We start from the raw sequence: 20,510 nt of genomic DNA, 5'->3' as shown, positions 1-20,510 counted from the left end.
GGCCCTGAGATTGTCTCCCCCTTTAGTCAAGACCCTGGGAATTTGAGAGGCTAATTTCTACCTTATTCCTTGAAAGCAAGAAAGGAAAGTCAGCATTCCCCTCCGCTCCCGAGTGCATGCCCAGCCTCGCCCGGCAGCTCTCTCTCCTCCCGTGGGCGCCCTGCAGAGAGGAACGAGTTACAGAGGGTAGAAAACCGCAGACAGCCGGTGAAGGACCGCGGGGCCCAGTCACTGGGACAAATGTCCCAGGAGCAGGAAATGCAGGGCGTTGGGGTGCGTGGAGACCAGCTGGATCACGAGCTCTGTGCGGCTCTGGTGATGGGGGTCGGTTTGGCTTTAGGGTGGTGAGTCCGGTTGATTTCCTCCTCTGCTCTGCCCTGACATCCTCTCAGCCAGCTGGAGAGCCTCTTCCTTTCTCATCCTTGCTCTTGGGGGGTCATTTGCAGCTCTTTAGAATTCAGAACAGCTCCTCCCCCCCCCCCCCATCCCCTGCACTTGTAGGAAAATTTCTGTCTCTCTCTGGCACTGGTGTGGCGAGTGCACCGTTCTCTGCCTCAGCTGTCTGGCTTTCAACAGCAAACCTTCCAGTTTCCCAGCTCTGTCCCCCCCACATCTCTCATCCTCTCCTGACTCTATCTCACACCCTCCTGCGGCTCAGGCAGCAAATTCCTGCCCCTTTCCAGTCTCTGCCTGTGGGCCTTTGAATCTAGCACTTCCCCCTCCCTGTCTGTGCCGACAGAGATTGAGCACGGTCATTGCTCAGCCCACACCACCATCACATGCCCGTGCTACAATGCAATTCAAAAAGGGCTATTCTGACAAAGGGCCATTTGGCTGGCGATTTCCTTCCTCCCTCCCTGCTGCATCCTGCCAACGGGCACATCAAAGCAGATTGCCCCACAGCCTTCAGGAACAGAGGGAAACCAACGGGCATGGAGAGGAAAGAATAGAAAGGAAGGGCCGCCGAGACCCAAGTGGGACATCAAAGCTAATGAAGTCGGAGCGGGCCTGCGTCACCTCCCACAGCGATGAGGAGCTCAGAGAACCTGGAAGGGACATAACCCGGCTCTTGCAGTGACAGATTTCTTAGCGTGGTGCTCTGTGAGTGCACAGGGAGCAGGGGCAGAAGAGGTGAGTGAGGAGAGACAGCCCTTGCCTCTAAGCCCATACGCCCCAAAGCCCTGGCACACATACCCTGCTTCCCAGCTCCACAAGCCCCCACCACTCAGCCCCACTTCCTCCCCACAACCTACTGGCCTGGTCCCTTAGCACATGGTGCCCCACAACCCAGCAGCCTGGGGGATTTGAGGAGGGGAGGAGACACCAGCCCTCAGGGACCTGCCCCCTGCAGGGAACAGAACCAGCTATTGAGGAACCCGGCCCAGGGGCTGGTGGAAGATGGGGGAGGAGACGGTATCTACAGTGAAGGGGCCTGGCCCAAGTATCCTTCTCCTCAGCAACATGGCAGCGGATCCCTGCTGGGAAGGGAAGGAAGAGGGGGAAATTCAGCCAGGCAGAAGGAGCATCTGGAGACGTTTCCCCGCCCTGTCTCTGCAAGACGGGATGCTCTGGAGCAAAACGTGGACACGATTCCTCAGCCTGCCAGGGCAAAGGAGGCGAGGGGGGCACTTCAGAAGGGGCCTGCATCCATGTCACCCACCCAGGGTCTCTCCCTGCAGATGGATGCTCTGGGCTCTGCCATGCTGGGAACCCTCAATCCATTTATTATAATGTAACCCCAGCCCCTCCCCCAGCCAGAACCCCGGGACACTTTTAGCCCCCAGGGACTCAGTCTCAGAGACAAAGGCTGGACAAGAGCAGAACCAAAGCAGCCACTTTGGGGGATTCCCTCTGACACGGGCCCTGAGGGCAGCGCGTCTCCCCAGCAGCGCGGGGCTCAGCCAGGGCAGGACCTGCCTGTTCCTAGGTCAGCTCCTCCCCTGGCTCCCAGGAGTGTCAGTCTGTCCGGGGGGGTGCAGGGAAGGGATGGGAGCAGGACTGGGACCCTCCCTCCCCCTCCCTGCTCCTGCCGCCCCTTTCGCTCTCCCCACGCCCCTTCTGTCTCCTCTCTCTCTCCTGGGCCTGGCAGCGCTGGGGACTGGCCTGTTCCCAGGGGCCTTTGCTCTCCAGGGGCAGCCTGGCTGTGCCCCTGAGGGCAGCTGCTCTAGGACCCTCCAGTGCAAACTCCCCAGCAGGGCCCTGAAACCCACTCCCCTTCCAGAGCTGAGAGACAGCCCAGGAGTCCTGCCAGGGTCTCTCTCTCCCCAGAGTTAGTGACTAAGTAAGAATGGACATTAACATTGTAAGGCTAACTCGTGTCCCTTAAGTCAGTGTTTCTCAACCTTTTTTTTATAAAGTACCCCTTTAAAAAAAGGAAGCACACCCCTTTTCAAAAAAATTCATAAGTACCCCCAGTACCTACAGTTTCAGACATACACAATTTTTTTCGACTATTGCAACACATTTGTTTAAACTACTTAATCGTAGCTGGGCAGGCAATGAAATTTTTGGGTGTAGAAAGTACAAAAAATAATAAAGCGCTGTAAAACTCAAAGAACATAACATAAGAACATAAGAACGGCCGTACTGGGTCAGACCAAAGGTCTTTCTAGCCCAGTATCCTGTCCACCGACAGTGGCCAGCACCAGGTGCCCCAGAGAGGGTTGACCAAAGACAATGATCAAGCGATTTGTCTCCTGCCATCCTTCTCCAGCCTCTGACAAACAGAGGCCAAGGACACCATTTTATCCCCTGGCGAATAGCCTTTTATGGACCTAACCTCCATGAATTTATCCAACTTCTCTTTAAACTCTATTATAGTCCTAGCCTTCACTGCCTCCTCTGGCAAGGAGTTCCACAGGTTGAAAACACGCTGTGTGAAGAAGAACTTCCTTTTATTAGTTTTAAACCTGCTACCCATTAATTTCATTACTTTCAACTTAAAACAACAATTCAGTTTTCTCCAAATATCAGTTGTGTTGACGTGCGCCCCGGACTTCTCTCAAGTACCCCAAGGGTGCTGGTACCACTGGTTGAGAAACACTGCCAGTGACTTGTGACAAGATGTTAGTATTAGAGCTGAGTGGGTTGAATATTTATTTAATGTTCTTGTATATAGGAATTAGATACAGTGCTCCCGCCAACCACTAACTTGCCACCCTGGTGGGGGAGGCAGGGGGATCCTTGGGGGGGGCAGAGGGATCCTGGTGGGGGGATCCGCCTGGGAGAAGGGCAGGGGGATCCCTGGTGGGAGGAGGCAGGGGGATCCCTGGTGGGGGGAGGGGGATCCCTGGTGGGAGGAGGCAGGGGGATCCCTGGTGGGGGGGGCAGGGGGATCCCTGGTGGGAGGAGGCAGGGGGATCCCTGGTGGGGGGAGGGGGATCCCTGGTGGGAGGAGGCAGGGGCATCCCTGGTGGGGGGAGGGGGATCCCTGGTGGGAGGAGGCAGGGGGATCCCTGGTGGGAGGAGGCAGGGGGATCCCTGGTGGGGGGAGGCAGAGGGATCCCTGGTGGGGGGAGGCAGGGGGATCCCTGGTGGGGGAGGCAGGGGGATCCCTGGTGGGAGGAGGCAGGGGGATCCCTGGTGGGGGGCAGGGGGATCCCTGGTGTGGGGGGCAGGGGGATCCCTGGTGGGAGGAGGCAGGGGGATCCCTGGTGGGGGGGAGGCGGATCCCTGGTGGGAGGAGGCAGGGGGATCCCTGGTGGGGGGAGGCAGGGGGATCCCTGGTGGGGGGAGGCGGATCCCTGGGGGGCGCAGGGGATCCCTGGGGGGGGGCAGAGGGATCCTGGTGGGGGAGGCAGGGAGATCCCTGGGGGGGGCAGAGGGATCCTGGTGGGGGAGGCAGGGAGATCCCTGGGGGGGGCAGAGGGATCCTGGTGGGGGGGCAGGGGATCCCTGGTGGGGGGAGGCGGATCCCTGGTGGGGGAGGCAGAGGGATCCCTGGTGGGAGGAGGCAAGGGGATCCCTGGTGGGAGGAGGCAGGGGGATCCCTGGTGGGAGGAGGCAGAGGGATCCCTGGTGGGAGGAGGCAGAGGGATCCCTGGTGGGGGAGGCAGAGGGATCCCTGGTGGGAGGAGGCAGGGGGATCCCTGGTGGGAGGAGGCAGAGGGATCCCTGGTGGGAGGAGGCAGGGGGATCCCTGGTGGGGGGAGGGGGATCCCTGGAGGGGGGGGGAGGGGGATCCCTGGTGGAGGGGAGGGGGATCCCTGGAGGGGGGAGGGGGATCCCTGGTGGAGGGGGGAGGGGGATCCCTGGGGGGGCAGGGGGATCCCTGGTGGAGGAGGCAGGGGGATCCCTGGTGGAGGAGGCAGGGGGATCCCTGGTGGGGGGAGGGGGATCCCTGGTGGGGGGGGCAGGGGGATCCCTGGGGGAGGCAGGGGGATCCCTGGGGGAGGAGGCAGGGGGATCCCTGGTGGGGGGCAGGGGGATCCCTGGTGGGGGGAGGGAGATCCCTGGGGGAGGCAGGGGGATCCCTGGTGGGGGAGGCAGAGGGATCTTGGGGAGGCAGAGGGATCCTTGGGGGGGGGGCAGACGGGAAGGGGTTAGCCTGCCCAGGAGGGTGAACGCGGCCCCAGGGAGCCGGTGGCTCTGACGGGCCCAGGGGAGGGGAGCGGGGCTGGTCCCGGGGGCGCTGCCGGGGAGCCCGGCTCTGCCCCGCCGCTCCCAGAGCCGCTCCCGGCCGCGGGTGTCCCCGAGACTCTGCCCCGGCAGCTCCCGCTCCGGGCGGGCTCCCCCGGGTCTGCGGCCCCGGCTGCAAGACCCCCCCCCCCCGGCCCCCGCGGGAGACCTGCCGGGCGGGGCTGTGGGGCGGGTTCCCGCTAGGACCCAGCAGCAGCGGCAGCGGCGCCGGGACCGGGGCTGGGCTCAGGCCCCGCAGCGGGAAGCGCCTCTGGGCCGGGTCCCGGGCGGGGTGTCTCCCGCTGGGCGGTAAGAGAGACTCGCCCCCAGCGGTGCCCGGACTGCCGGGGGGCGGGGACACGTGGGGATGGGGGAACGGGGATGTGGGGGGCAGGAGGGGGATTGAGGGGGCGGGGACGCGTGGGGATGGGGGAACGGGGATGTGGGGGGCAGCAGGGGAATTGAGGGGGCGGGGACGCGTGGGGATGGGGGAACGGGGATGTGGGGGGCAGGAGAGGGATTGAGGGGGCGGGGACGCGTGGGGATGGGGGAACGGGGATGTGGGGGGCAGGAGGGGGATTGAGGGGGCAGGGACACGTGGGGATGGGGGAACGGGGATGTGGGGGGCAGGAGAGGGATTGAGGGGGCGGGGACGCGTGGGGATGGGGGAACGGGGATGTGGGGGACAGGAGGGGGATTGAGGGGGCGGGGAGATGTGGGGATGGGGGAACAGGGATGTGAGGCAGGAGGGGGTGTGGGTGGGAGGGAGGGTGGGGTGAGGCAGAGGAATCGGAAGATTTACGGGGCGGATGGAGGAGGCTGCAATGGAGGGAAACCCTGAGGGTGGGGCACTGGGAAGGAAGGGGCGTTGTAGGAGGGGAGACTGGGGGAGCCCTGATCTCCTCTGACACCCCAGTTGTTGCCCATACCCTGCACTCCGCCAGCTCCTGCCCTGAGCCTCCTCCAGCGCCTTAACTCCTTCCTGGTCCCGCACTCCCATCTCCTGCCCCCAGCCGCTCCTGCAGTGCAAACCCTTGGCCTCAGCCTGGAGCCCCTCCAGCATCCCTAGTGCCTCATCTCCAGCCCCACTGTAGACCCCGCATCCCCAGTCGGAGACCTCAGTCCCTCCTATGCCCATATCCTGTGGGCTGTGGTTGAGGCGAGCGCGCGCTTGCTGCCAGCCCCACCCCGAGGCCTGTAGAATAGTCGACTAACTGATAAGAATTCATGAGATTAATTGATTATTCAGTTAACTGATAGTTAATCTCCCTAAGCCTGGGGGAGTCGGGGTGTGACATGGACCCAGACCCCTTCTGAAACCTCCCCCTCTTGCCCTGGCAGGCTGAGGAATCGCGTCCCCGTTTCGCTCCAGAGCATCCCGTCTTACAGAGACAGGGCTGGGAATGGCTGGGATGGAGCCAGCTCAGGTAGGGGATTTTCAGGGAGCTGCGGGAGGTGAGGGGGGATGCAGGAAACACTCAGGGAGGAAGGGAGGGCTACTGGGTGATACACCTGCTGGGATATGAGCAGCCTGGGCCAGATTTTCGGGACAGGCCCCTTGGCAGGGATTCTGGGGACGTTCCCCTGTTGCTGGGCCAGGACACACCCCACGGGGCAGGGCTGAGCAGACTCCCAGTGGCGGAGCCTGACCCCACTGGCCGGAGGCTGCTGGTCCCTGTCCCTGTGCCCAGCTCAGAGCTCTGCTTCCCTGAGCAGCCTGTGGCCGGCAGCCATGTGGGAAATGAGAAGCCCCTGCCCTGCTCTGTCTGCTGGGGGGAAGGAGCTCTCCCCTTCTCCCACCCCCTCCTGGCCGCTCTGAGCGGGAGGGGGGAATTCCGCTGTTGTGGGCCCCTCCCCTGTGAATCGCGGGATTGTGGGGTAGGGCAGCCGGTGCTGAGTGGGGGACTTTGGCTGTTCCAGGTGCCGGTGACCTTCGAGGAGGTGGCTGTGTATTTCACCCAGGGGCAGGGGGCTCTGCTGGGCCCCGCTCAGAGAGCCCTCTACAGGGACGTCATGCGGGAGAACTATGAGATGGTGACCTCGCTGGGTAAGAGATTCCCGTGGGGCCGCGTGTCTGAATCTGCTCAGGTTCTGCCCTGGGCAGGTGGATTTAGCAGGGGAGGCTCAGGTAGCCCCCAGCTCCAACAGGAGAGACTCTTTCATCTCCGTACCCCCTTCGAGGGAACAGGGTCAGAAACTTAATGGACATGCTTGTTCATCCCCATCTCCCTTGTTTTCAAGGGGCCAGAAGCAGGGAATTGCGCTTCCTGTATTATTTCTCCTCCACGCCCGGTTCAGCTTCCTGCCTGGGACTGTCTCCAGCCCTGGGGAGGGTTCTAGGTTCTGCAGACTTGGAAATAGGCCGGACTTTACCCCCTGAGCTTGTGTGTGTGTGAGAGCAAGTCCCCCAGAGCACGTCTACCCTGAGACTCCTCATGAGGCTGTGACAATGCCCCCTCCCAAAGTCTTCTGCTTGCCAAGGGGTCTGATTTCCCACTGTCCCACGCAGGGGCCGGTTACACTCAGGGCATGTTCCTCGCGACAAATACTTTCCCCTGACTCCGTGCTTTCTGACCTTGCCTGATTTCACCCACTGCAGGATTCCCTATTCCAAAGCCTGACCTGGTCGCCCGGCTGGAACGAGGGGAAGAGCCGTGGGTCCCGGATTGCCTGGCTAGTGAGGACGGAGGCACCCGCAGAGGTGAGGAACAAGGGAAACTGAGACACAAACACCTGGAAGTGAGGGGAAACTCGGACTCCTAAAAAGCTGCCCCCTTATTTGCTGAGAAAAGCGGCTGCTGCTGAGCTCTGTTTGAAACATATGCTGCTCCTGCCCCCAGCACAATCCCATTGGCCGGTTTCTGACCAATGGGAGCTGCCTGTTGTCAAGCAGGAGAGTTTCCTGACCAGAGCCTGCCTCTTGCATCGCAATCCTTTGCCTCTCTACTCCACATAACCACACCCTCTGCCCTTATATCCCCTCCAAGATCCTGCACCCCAATCCTCTGCCCCAAGTCACAACCTAAACCCTCTATCCCCCTCCTTTACCCATATACCCTCCCTGACCCCACACCCTCTCCTGCACCCCAGTCCCTTATTGCAGGCTCCCTGCTGCACCCAACCTCCATCCCAAACTCTGCATGTCCTCCTTTAACGTGGAAGAGTGCAGCCCTTGACCACTTCCCAAATTCTTGGAATGCACTTGTTGAATCTACACACCCCCCCATCAAAAATTATTACCCACCCCTGGGTTAGACAGACATCTCTCAGGGATGATCTAGAAGGTGCTTGGTCCTGCTGTGAGGGCAGGGGACTGGACTTGATGACCTGTTCAGGTCCTTTCCAGTTCTAGTATTTCACAATTCTACAATTACCAAACTGGTCTGGTAATTACTGATCTGGGTGTGGATTCATTAGCACCAGGAGCAGAGATTTCCCATCAGGCACTGCTTTCTTGCTTTCTGTGTCCCTCCCAGAGTTCAGTTCGGTTCTTGCCTTGCAATTCCTGTTCTTCATTCCGTGTACTGATACTGCCCTGTCCTGTCTTCACTGCGTGTGAGCCCGGGGTATTTCCTTGACTCTGTCACCCTTGTCCGGAGGGGTTTGGTGCGTCTGCCCCTCCCTTTTCACTGCTTCTTTGTAAATCTTCCTTCTCATCAGCTTTAGTTCAAGCAGAGGCTGGGGGCAGGGGGAGGGGGAGGGGGAGGTCTTTCCTGAGCTTTATGCCCTGGTTCCCCAAGAACACAAAGCTGGTAGGTAACACAAGGGGGATGTTCTCCCCCATCTCACCCAGGGGACAGAGAGAATCGGAGAATCCCAGGGCTGGAAGAGACCTCAGGAGGCATCGAGTCCAGCCCCCTGCCCAAGGCAGGACCAATCCCAGCTCAATCATCCCGGCCAGGGCTGTGTCCAGCCAGGACCTAAAAACCTCTAGGGATGGAGATTCCACCCCCTCCCTAGGGAACCCAGCCCAGCGCTTCCCCCCGTCCTAGGGAAATAGTTTTTCCTAATATCCAACCTAGACCTCCCCCACTGCAACGTGAGTCCATTGCTCCTTGTTCTGCCATCTGTCACTACTGTGAACAGCCTCTCTCCATCCTCTTTGGAACCTCCCTTCAGGAAGTTGAAGGCTGCTACCAAATCCCCCCTCGCTCTTCTCATCTGCAAACTAAACAGACCCAACTCCCTCAGCCTCTCCTTGTAGGTCGTGCTCCAGACCCCTAACCATTTTGGTTGCCCTCCTCTAGACCCTCTCCAATCCATCCACATCCTTTCTCTGGTGGGGGGCCCAGAGCTCGACGCAGTACAGGCAGTCCCCGACTTATGCGGATCCGACTTATGTCAGATCCGCACTTACGAACGGGGCTTTTCTCGCCCCGGAGCTCACGGGCGGCGGGTCACCACCCGTGTCCTCCAGGGCGAGAAAAGCTTCTCCCGGTCTGCTGGGGGGGTCCAGCAAAGCCGCTGGACCCCCCCCAGCAGACCAGGGACACCCAAGCAAAGCGGCTTTGCTCGTTGCTCCGCCTGTGCGGCTTTGCTCGGGTCTCCCTGGTCTGCTGGGGGGGGAGGGGGCGCAGCTAGTGCACCCCCCCCACCCCCCCAGCAGACCAGGCTTTTGTTGCGGGTCGCCTCGAGTAGAGCAGCTGGGGTGTTGCCGGGTTGGTCCTGTGGGAACCTACCGGGCAGCGTCCCAGCTGTTCTGTCCCAGGTTCCAGATTCAGCCTGTTGAAACTGATCAGGCTGATTCCAGGAAGCTGGGGGCAGAGCAACTCTGCCTCCCGCTTCCTGTAGTCAGCCCCTGGTCAGTTTCAGTGGCAGCAGCTGAATCTGGAGCCAGTTCTGACTTACATACAAATTCAACTTAAGAACAAACCTATAGTCCCTATCTTGTACGTAACCGGGGGACTGCCTGTACTCCAGATGTGGCCTCACCAGAGCCAAATGAAGGGGAATAATCACTTCTCTGGATCAGCTGGCCATGCTCCTCCTAATGCACCCCAATATGCCATTAGCCTTCTTGGCTACAAAGGCATCCTGTTGAATCATCTCCAGCTTCTCATCCACTGTAACCCCCGGGTCCTTTTCTGCCAAGCTGCTACTTAGCCAGTCGATCTCCAGCCTGTAACAATGCTTCATCCAATTACAGTCAGCCAGTGCCATGTCAAGGTAAAGATGAGTCCTGGCTTCTCATCCATCCTGACAGCTGTCAGTAATTTCCTTCCTACATTCATTTCCCTGGGAGTGTTTGAGTGGGATGTGGAGCTGGAATCCAATGTCTCAATCTCTCCAATAGTTACTGTGCTGTGTTCTTCTTCTTTGCCTTCTGCCCTTTCCTCCCGCATTGGTAGTGACTCCTGTCTAGAGTCTCTCTCTTTCTCCCAGCAGGTGATAGGACAGTGAGTGACAACAAGGACGTGAATCAGCAGGAAGATCCTGGGGAAATGGAACCTCTGGAGGCGTTTTTGGGCAGAGCTGAAGGGAATGTTCCCCAGGACTTGGAACAGGGAATTGCCTGGGGAGATGGACACAGATCAGAGGTTCAGCTGGGAACCTATCCCAGAAAGAAAATGGGTGAATCCATTCCATGTGGTGGAGCATCCCAAGGAAATGATCCCAAGGAAATGACCGTCCAGCAGACAAGTCACAATGACAAGAAATCCTACAAATGCCGTGACTGTGGGAAAAGCTTTCGTCATAGCTCAAGGTTTATTATACATCAAAGAATCCACACAGGAGAAAGGCCCTATAAATGCCCCGAGTGTGGGAAAAGTTTCAATCACAGCTCAAACTTTTTTCAGCACCGGAGAACACACACAGAAGAAAGACCCTATAAATGCCGTGAGTGTGGGAAAGGTTTCAGATTGAAGTCCACTCATATTAAACATCAGAAAATCCATATAGAAGAGAAACCCAATAAATGCCTGGAGTGTGGGAAAAGTTTCATCCAGAAGTCACATCTTATTATACATCAGAGAGTGCACACAGGAGAGAGACCCTTTAAATGCCATGTGTGTGGGAAAAGTTATATTGACAACTCCAAGCTTACAAGACATCAGCAAACCCATGCAGTTGAGAGACCTTTTAAGTGCCTTGAGTGTGGGAAAGCTTACAATTGGAAATCAAGCCTGACTGTACATCAAAAAATCCACACAGGAGAGAAACTCAATACATGCTTGGACTGTGGGAAATCTTTCAGCCAGAGTGCATACCTTACTTATCACAGGAGAACGCACTCAGAAGAAAGACCCTATAAATGCTTTGAGTGCGGGAAAGGTTTCAATTGGAAATCTACCCTTAATTCACATCAGAAAACCCACACCAAAGAGAAACCCCATACATGCTTGGAATGTGGGGAATCTTTCAGTCGGAGCTCACACTTTCTTGATCACATGAGACTGCACCCAGGAGAAAGACCCTACAAATGCCCTGAGTGTGGGAAAGGTTTCAATTGGAAATCAGCCCTTAAATCGCATCAGACAACTCACACTGGAGAGAAACCCTATACATGCTTGGACTGCGGGAAAGCTTTCAGTCGGAGCTCACACCTGACTTATCACAGGAGAACACACTCAGAAGACAGATCCTATAAATGCCTTGAGTGTGGGAAAAGTTTCAGTGTGAAATCAACCCTTCATGCACACCAGAAAACCCACACTGGAGAGAAACCCCATAAATGCTTGAACTGTGGGAAAACATTCAGTCAGCGCTCGTACCTTAATAGACATGAGAAAATCCACCTGAGAGAGAGGTCTTATGAATGCCTTGACTCTAGACACCTGTCCTCACCCCTGTCTTCCTCCAGCCCCCAGACTGTGCTCGCCCCTCACCTCGGGCTGTTCCCTGCAGGGGAAGTGTCCCTGGAGGCTGGTAACGCCTCCCCTCCCTGGATACCCCAGGGTTCTGGGCTCTGGGGATCAAACAGGAAGGGATCAGGCCAGTGGGTTCTGGAGAGAAAAGTGGGGATTGAATGGTGGGGGCTAAGGGAGCTGGGCAGCAGGGGGAGCTGGGTGCTGGGGCCAGACATGCCCCGTGGGGAGGACACGAGGGGGCACGTGCCCCCTGAATGCCATGGGCAGGAGGAGCAGGGTGCAGAACTTCCAGGTGGATCAGAACACTAGCAGGAGGCCTGACATCCAGAGCAGAGTTCGAGCTCCCCAAGCATACCGGCATTGGTGGGGGGAGCAGAGTGACGAGGCCCCACCTGCCATGTTCCTGCAAGCGGGAGCCGGGAAGCAGAGCGGGTTTGAGCTCCACTGCCCACGCACCTGCCAGTGCATGGGGGGCACCCGAGCCCTGCTCCTGCCACCAGACTCCTAGTCACCTGGGCCTCGTTGGAGGGGCGGTGCAGTAGAGGTGGGGGCTGGGATAGAGGGGTGTTGTGCTTCTCCTGGGCTAGTAATGGCGCAGGGAGGAGTCGTGGCGGGGGGGTCACATGGCCAGCACCCTCCCCTTGAGTCCCTCCTTAGTCGTCGCCCCTAGCTGGGGCTTCCAGGTGTTTTTGGGAGCAGGGGATAAGGGGCGAGGGGGAGCACAGGGAGGTGCTGAGTCTCATCACTCACCCCTTGTCCCCGCCCCGCTGCATTGCGACAGCACCGCTGGGGGGTTCTCATTCCCCCAGGCCTCTTGCGGGAAACCTGGAGATCTGGCCTCTGCAGGATCAGCCCCCAGGCGTGTCTGGAAGGGAAGGGCCCTGTGGCCCTGCAGCAGATCGCTGAGTGTAAGCCCGTCCCCTGGATCGTGCGTGGAAGGCTCCGATTTCGTCATGGCTGTTGGTAGGATAAACGTCCCGGGCAGGTCACGGGTAATAAAGAGAAATGCACAGAGCCCAGGCACTTTTACTACTTATATCCCTGAGAACTGGGAGGGGGACGGCTCCGGCGCCCATTGCTGCTGTGACTGGGGTCTCATGTCAGCTGTGCGGCTCTGGCTGGGAGTTCCATGAGTCCCCGCTGCTGGAGGCTCAGAGATCTGAGGGACTCCCTTTGCCCATGGCAGCCTGGAGCTACAGGGGGCCCCAGCTGGCCACAGAGACCCACAGCTCTGGGGCCATCCACTGTGGGTGGGGACTGTGGATTGCCCCCAGGTCCTGCAGCAGCTCTGAGCTCTGGTAGGCAGCTTTGGGGTGTGAAGGGGACCCTGCAGCTCGGAGCAGCCGCTGGCTGTCGTCAAGGGGGTCTCTGGAAGGCCCCAATTCTATGACTTTTTTGAGTTCTGAAAAAGAAACAAGTGGCTTTACTCGTGTTCTGGGCCAGTCGTTAGCACAATGATCATTACACTCCTACTCCCTTGCCCCAGTCTGGAGTCTCCTCCTCATCCCAAAAGCCTCACCCCCCCACTCCTAGAATCCTAGGGCTGGAAGAGACCTCAGAAGGTCATCAAGTCCTGCCCCCTGCCCAAGGCAGGACCAATCCCAACTAAATCAACCCAGCCAGGGCTTTGTCAAGCTGGGACTTAAAAACCTCTAGGGATGGAGATTCCACCCTCTCCCTAGGGAACCCAGCCCAGTGCTTCGCCACCCGCCTAAGGAAATAGTTTTTTCTAATATCCAACCTAGACCTCCCCCACTGTAACTTGGGACCATTGCTTTTCACTCTGCCATCCTTCACCACTGAGAACAGCCTCTCTCTATCCTCCTTGGAAGCCCCATTCAACTAGGTGAAGGTTGCTATCAAACCCCCCCTCAGTCTTCTCTGCCCACTCGTCAAACCCAGAGCCTCCCCCCTCCCACAAATCGGCCATGTGCAGAATGGATCTTGTTACGGGTGCCCATATGGAGACGAGGTAGACATAAAAAAAGAGGGGACACTGCCTCTTTGCCCCCCAGGTGTCTCTTACTGTGTCCCTGCTTCTCCATGCTTAGCAACCACCGTTTTGATGTCTATGACCCTATCTCAGGCTCCTCAGGACTGGAGAAGAAAGTGCCCTTGACTTGGGAGGAGGTGGGGAAATCCCACGGAACCGAAAGCCCAGTTTGATCTTACAGATCTCATACCCCGGTTTGTGTCATTGGGAAAAATGCTTCCCAGCTTTTTGGGGCTTGGTGCGGATCATTTCTAGATGGGAAGATTTGTCCCTTTCTTTCATTAAAGTGATGTGAAACGTTTTGCAACCAGTACAACCAAATGCTGAGGTGAGAAGTGAAGCCAGTTTAGCCGCTTGAGAGGAAAATGGGAACATTTCTTTTCCTGATGTTGAGTCTCAGGCTACATCTAGACTACACAGTTTTTCCGGGATACTGGAGGTATCCTGGAAAAACTGTTCCATGTCCAGGGAACACGTTTGTTCTTCTGCTTTTTTTGCGGAAGAGCAAACACGCTCTTTCAGAAGCCCCTGTAGGCCTCCTTCCATGCAGAGTAAGGGACCAAGGCAGGTGTACCAGGACGCAAACAGGCAGTCTGGTGCTGCCCCCAAAGCATGCCGATTTTATACAGCACTATAAGCAACCCTGGGTGGGGACCCCACATCCACGGCCAAGGACCCAGGGAGGGGTAAGTTGCCGTGTATTGCAGTGGGATGGGGGAGGGGTAGTCGCAGCACAGACAATTGCTCTTGCCGCCAGGGGCAGTGGCGTGGGGTGATGGGAGCTGGCCATGCCCTACCTGGCTCTGCATTGTGTCCAAACAGAGCATGGACGTACACAGAAATGTCGATAGAATCGTGCTGGGAGATGGTGTCAAAGCTTTTCCCACGGTATTTACTAACGGTCCCATGGAGATTCTACGGCCAGGCTGCTATTTTGCCACCACCATGGTACGATGCCCTCCCAAACCATTCCTCAGACTGCTGCCGGAAGCCAGGCAGCACCGAGTCTGGCTGCAGAGGGAAACCCGCACTGGCATCCAGAAGCAGAGCCCGGGTTTACCTGTTAACCGTCAGTAGGGGTAGGCCAGCCAGAGGAACAGCAGCCTGTGGACAAGGGTAGAATCCTCGCAGATTGTTCCATGTACACCTGCTGCACAAGTGTGTCTGGAGAGACCTGTGTTTGCAGCCAGCATAAGAAGAGAAGTGGCCAGTTTTGTTCTGAGATGCACGTTAGTGAAATGTTGCAATCTTTGTCATGACTAGTGTCGGGGACTCAAACCCAGACAGCTTCAGTTCGTTGTCTGACCGCAAAGAGACAGGCAACACCAGCAAGGTCTAATCACAAAGCTCTTTATTGAAGAGTGCACACGCCAATAGAGAGCAGCCCGTCTCTCCGAGAACCAGCCCCCGATTCCTATAGCAAGTAGGGTTATATAGACAGTTCCGTCGCCTCATAGACTATTTACTTAAGCAACTCACCCCCCTTTGTTAGTTAGAAACTTCTAGCATGGGTGCATACCTTGCCAACTATACAAGGTGGCCTTGATACATTAGCAACTTTCTTATTAAGACAGAAGGCGAGTACCAGACAACGAGGAGACGGGGAGTTTTCTTATCGGTTTCTTAAGCAAGCTGTTCAGCTCAGCAAGTACAAAAATGCAGCTGTTTGCTTATCTCATGCCCTTGCTCAACTCATGTCTCAAATTTTGTTCAGGGACTACCCAGAACCCTTTGCTGGACTCTTCTCCGTCTGTCTTAGCATAACTGCCGTAGGCCCAATTTTCTGTGGCCTAACAGTTCCCCCTTTGTCCCTAGAGTACCACAAAGGGACTCTTGGGACAACCTCGCGGTACTGGATGGCGCGCTGATCAGAACCTTGTTCATTATATTTTAACATCATGAGTTTCACATTCCTTTTGGTAAGTGTTTTTTAGAATACAAGAAATACAGCATTTAATTAACAAGAAACAGCAATAAGCACAAAAGACTATAACCAATACTAGAACTATTCCTTGCAGAATCCAAGTTTCCACATGTTCAAACCAGCCTTCCCACCAACCCCAGAGGGTCCAGTTTTTCTTGTCTTAGGCTTTCCACAGTTCTTTTAATTTCTGAGGCATCTTCCTTTACTTCCTTGCTGGTGTCAGAAATATATACACAGCATTCTCTTCCCACTAAGGCACAGACCCCGCCCTTACTTGCTAGGACGTAGTTTAGAGCCATCCAGTTTTGGCTTTTTCTACCCTGGCTCCGTAACGATTACATGTTCAGCAGTACTCTCCAATTGGGGTCAGGGCTAGGCGGATATACCCTGGGTTAGTAAACCCTTTATCCTGCCAAGTATTATTTTGGGCCCAATTTACTAAACAGTGTGCCATTCATTTGAGTGTTGTTCAGTGGGACTGGAATTATTGGGATACCTCCTTTTGAATGTACAGGACTGAGAGCACATATCCAGCAACCTGTGGAATTAAATTTTTGGGAAACTTGGTTCATTAAAAGCATAAACACTTTTGAACTATATAAATTATAACTGCTAAGTATTAAAAACAAAATTAAGCATAAGTTTAGCATGTATTGTTTGTCCAGCCTTATGCTGGCTGTTCTTCAGGACTTTGTAGTTTGCTTCACTTATCGCTGTAATAGGGTATGAAGATTGGGAAGTTGACGGGGAGTTTCAACCACATAACCAACACTTGGATCAGTGTAAAGCTTGAGCTATAACTACAGTCGCATGGATATAGGAATTTATGAATTTTCTTTTCACTCATTATCAGTATTCAAGGGAGGGCTCCTCTAATTGGAGCCTGAACGTGTTACATTCCATACCACTGAAAAAGAAAGACGACAAATAATAAACAGATTGCAAACCCAAGAACCTAGGCAAGGAAACGAGGCCATCTTTCCGGGAAAGGACACCACTAATCTAAGGTGCTCTCAGTTGAAGGCGAAGCTTCAGGTTGCCTAAGGGGGTAGCAGTTCATTTGCCTCGGGCACAGATGTCATTTGCTTCTGGTTCACCCGATTCGCGGTGGGGTGAACGTGCGTGGCTCCCTTGAAGTCCAACGTCGTCTGCTTCTGGGCCTGGATTGCCGGTACCAGGCCTGCACTGATCCCCGTCTACTTCCGGACCTGGGTTTCTGGTACCAGGTCTGCGGTGCTCCTTGTTGGGGCTAACCTATGTAGGCACTGGAACCAGTTTGCAGTGGGAGGCGTGAATCCAGGTGGGCAATTCCTCGCACTTTACAGCAGTATGAGTGGTCAGAAGCACTTGGTAGGGACCCTTCCACCTGGGTTCTAGGGCAGTCTTTCACTGTGAACTTTCACGCAAACTCAATCTCTAAGTTGTTGTTTATGGCACGGCTCAGTCAGGGCCTTCTGGAAGGCGTCCTTAACCTGTGAATGATAAGACTGTACACACCTCATAAGTTCCTGACAATACTTGACTATGCTTCCTTTAATAAGTGTGGCATCAGCCAGGTCAATTTTTGGGCTGCTTAACAATTTCATAGGTCGGCCACATGCAATTTCATGGGGACTGAGTTCAGTTTTCTGATTAGGAGTCGCTCTCATGCTCATTAGGGCAATCGGGAGTGCTTCTACCCATGTTAAGCCAGAGTTCTTACATATTTTTGCAAGTTTGTTCTTTAAAACCCCGTTTCATTTCTCTCCTGCTCCTGCGCTCTCCGGGTGTCACGCGCAGTGCAGTGCTTGTCTGATAGAGTAGTACTTTTGCCAGTTTTTTTAAACAATTTGCCCAGTAAAGTGGGTACCTTTATCACTGGAGATCACAAGGTGTATTCCTCATAATGGGATGTAATGATTTAGAAGTTTCTTTGCCACTGTGATGGCATCAGCTTTCCTGCAGGGAATAAGCTTTTACCCATCCCAAAACAAGCAAACAATAACCAACACATATTCAAAAGATTGACATTTAGGCAATTGAATAAAGTCCATTTGTAAATTCAAGCATGGTCTCAAAGGCGGAGGTCAGGTTGCCGGAACTGTCTTTACAGGTTTACCCACATTGTGGGCTTGGCAGACAGGGCAAGCCAGACAGTAATCTTTGGCTGCTTGGGAGAATTTGGGAGCAAACCAATTTTGTTTTACCTTTGCCAACGTGCGACAATCCATGGAGCACGGAGGCAAGGTGAGGTAGCAAGACCACTTAGGCAACAATGCGGCCATCAGAGCTGCACCACAAGTGGTCTGGGTGCAAGGTGCACCCTGCCAGTCTCCACTCCTGCTTTCCCGATTTGGGGGCTTGGTCTTGCAGGAGGGCCAGTTCCGAAAGAGATGGCAAAGGAGCTGGCGATGGTAGGAGAGAAGGGAAAAAACAGCAGGTACAGGAGCAGATTCCGCTACATTCCAGACAGTACAAACTGCATAGCCTGCTGCTAAAACTTCACTAGATTTATAAAGGCAAAAACCATCTGTGTAAAGCACAAAGTTAAGATTATTTAAGGGACTTAAATTATTCTTTCATTAAAACAACAATATTGTACACACAACAATGCTCGAAATACATATATCACAATTAAGACACACAAGACCAATTTGGATAGAACACAGAACATAAACTTATTATGTCATGACACAGAACCATGGTTTTTTTTCTTCAGTTAACTTTTCAGCTGATATTAGCGCTTTTTAATGATCTGAAAGACAAAGAAAACATTTCTACCCACATTGGGGTGGTGCATTATATTTTAGAATACTTTTTCTTTATAGATGTTCTTTGCTAATTTTTGTATTAGCCTGCTATTACCTAATGGTATGCTTTGTTTTGCACACCAGTTTCAGAGGGTTTGAGTAAATTACTTCATTGTTCAATTATTAAGTTAAAGATGGTATGCTTAAGTTTCTCTCTTGTACTGCAGACTAGGCCTTTTTTTGTCTTTAATGTGTGAAGCTTCAAATAATTTACTGCCACAGAAACTTTTTCTTAGAACAAGGCCCTTGCTAGTTACTATTCCAGCAAGCAAAAAGGTTTTCTTTTCCTGAAAAGAATCATATACAATGTTACAGGCTTACTTATGGGGGACAGTGCTCTTCCTCCCCCCCCCCTCCCCCCTTCCAGAACAGACAGGCAGTTTGCAGACACACACAACCTTGGATCTGAAAGCAAGCCAAAAGTGCTATCAACTTAGCCTTGAACAGAAACACAGTGAAGTTTCTGGGCTTGGATTTTTAAAACAATAATTAGTTTCCTTAGAAGACACATTTAACCCTTAGGGTGCAGGTTTTACAAATTTGCAATGTATAGCTTTTATTTTTTATGCAGTTAACTAATAAAGTTTCAGTAGAATTCCTTATTTCTCTATAATAGATTTAACAAAATGTCTGTAGCCTAATGTTTAAACTTGATTGTTTCTTTGCCTAGATCAGGCATGTCCAAAGTCCGGCCCACGGGCCAATTGTGGCCCGTGTTCCGATTTAATACGGCCCCCACTTCCTCCCCCTCTCCTGGCTCCCCGGCGCTCTTTTGAACCGGCGCGCCCAATGCGCCGCTTCCGGCCGCGCCGCCGCCGCCACCGCCCATGGCCTCCGCGGTCCTAGAGCCTGCCCTGTAGGGCACATCTGCAGCCCCACTCCCCCGCTCGGCTGCGGGTTCGCCCTGCCCCCGGGCCGCCGTGAGGCCGGCGTGCCCTGCGCCCTCCGCCTTGGGGCTGAGTGCGGGGACGGCCCTCACGCATGTTCACTTCTTCAAATCTGGCCCTCTTTGAAAAAAGTTTGGACACCCCTGGCCTAGATGATTAAAAGAGGCTGCAAGAAACGAGTCATTTTTAAAGCAGGTTTCCCTTCATATATAACAACAATCGCTTAATTCCTGCTTATGGTCTGTCCTGATTCCTGCTAAATGACTTTTCCCAATGACACTGGTTTATCCAGTATTAATTTGGTAAGGAGGATGGACTTTCCAATTAGCCCCACCCTTCCTAATTCCTTTCGGTAGGTAAATCGGAATGTTTAGTATTGCAGTCAGCTATTACTAATTTTAAACTTCTCAGTATAGGGTTTTCATAACATCTATGCTGCAGCAGTTGATCTATGCTGCTGACTCTGGGGTGAATCACTCGCCCATGTTCTGTGAGGAGCTTTATGTTGCAGAATGTGTCTCCTTGTTACGGCAGATTTAGCTTCTAGTGATTACATCTTCAAATTCAATTTCTACCGGTTGACTTTAAGGTGGCTTTTAGGTTACCTCCTCCCACGCCCTCAAGCCAATTATAACAGCGTGTGAGGGAAAGGTTTTAACTGTTTATTTTTTCTCTGGACGGCCCCTGCTCGTGCGTTGTGAAACATCCTTGGGTTGCCTGCGATTCCAGCCGGAGAGGCTGTAGTTATCTATTTGCTAACAAGGGCTTGAGAATCTCCTGAAGTTGCTCGGCAGCTCTTTCCTACTCCTGTATTGTGTTCTGTGTAAATGTTTCCAACCAAAATGCCTAGGGTCAATATGGCTTGATGGCCGGCAGGCATTCCTTCCTTCAGAATTTGGAGAAATACTTTCCACAAGCTGTTAAGTCTATTTCAAAACTTGGTGTTTTGCTTTGGATCGGGCAAGTTTGTTACAGGAGCCCGTGTTTCCAAAGGGAAGAGCTAATTCCTTTCAGTTATTTTTCGTGTTTCCTCTTTATCTGTGTATGCATCATAAAGAGGGGTAGGGGGTGATGTTGTGCCGAATTCCCCCCCTACGCTTGGTTGATACGGGTGTGCCAACTGAGAAATCCTTTTTTTTTCTTTTCTTTTTTCTTTTTTCACTTCTTGTGCATTATTTTGGCAGCAGTTTGTAAGTTACATTTTGCACTGCAGGGCGGATTTTTGCTTTTCTGAGCTTTACTTTCATCCCTCAGGGCTTTAATTTTTCCTCTTTTCCCATTCGTTAAATGCTTACAAGTCCTTGGACCATTATGTACGTACATGTAGTACATAGGGGTGCCTTCAGCAGTGTGGGGGGATATGTTTAGACTAACCCCCACCTAAACTAACTCTACACACTCCAAAGAAAGAGTCTGCCGGGTCTAGCGTGTCAGACCTTAGCAGCTTATGAAATAAGGGGAGTCGTCACTACCTTACATACCCGCTGAGTC

At 54.2% G+C, this 20,510-nt stretch overlaps 1 protein-coding gene across 1 annotated transcript in view; it reads left to right on the top strand.

The window, feature by feature from the left end:
- Nucleotides 1-19,129, top strand: part of LOC102462653 (uncharacterized) — a 52,853-nt gene extending 33,724 nt beyond the window's left edge. Inside the window, exons 6-9 of the mRNA XM_089781608.1 lie at nucleotides 5,964-6,044; nucleotides 6,538-6,664; nucleotides 7,217-7,318; nucleotides 10,000-19,129. Of these exons, the coding sequence (XP_089637734.1) occupies nucleotides 5,964-6,044; nucleotides 6,538-6,664; nucleotides 7,217-7,318; nucleotides 10,000-11,735 (2,046 nt within the window). The 3' untranslated portion in view covers nucleotides 11,736-19,129. The remainder of the gene's footprint in view (nucleotides 1-5,963; nucleotides 6,045-6,537; nucleotides 6,665-7,216; nucleotides 7,319-9,999) is intronic.
- Nucleotides 19,130-20,510: the final 1,381 nt, after the last annotated feature.

Source organism: Pelodiscus sinensis, chromosome 12 (genome assembly GCF_052426305.1).
Source record: "Pelodiscus sinensis isolate ZL-2025 chromosome 12, ASM5242630v1, whole genome shotgun sequence".
In the NCBI taxonomy this organism is placed as follows: Eukaryota; Metazoa; Chordata; order Testudines; family Trionychidae; genus Pelodiscus; species Pelodiscus sinensis.
This window is presented reverse-complemented; position numbering and strand designations above follow the sequence as displayed.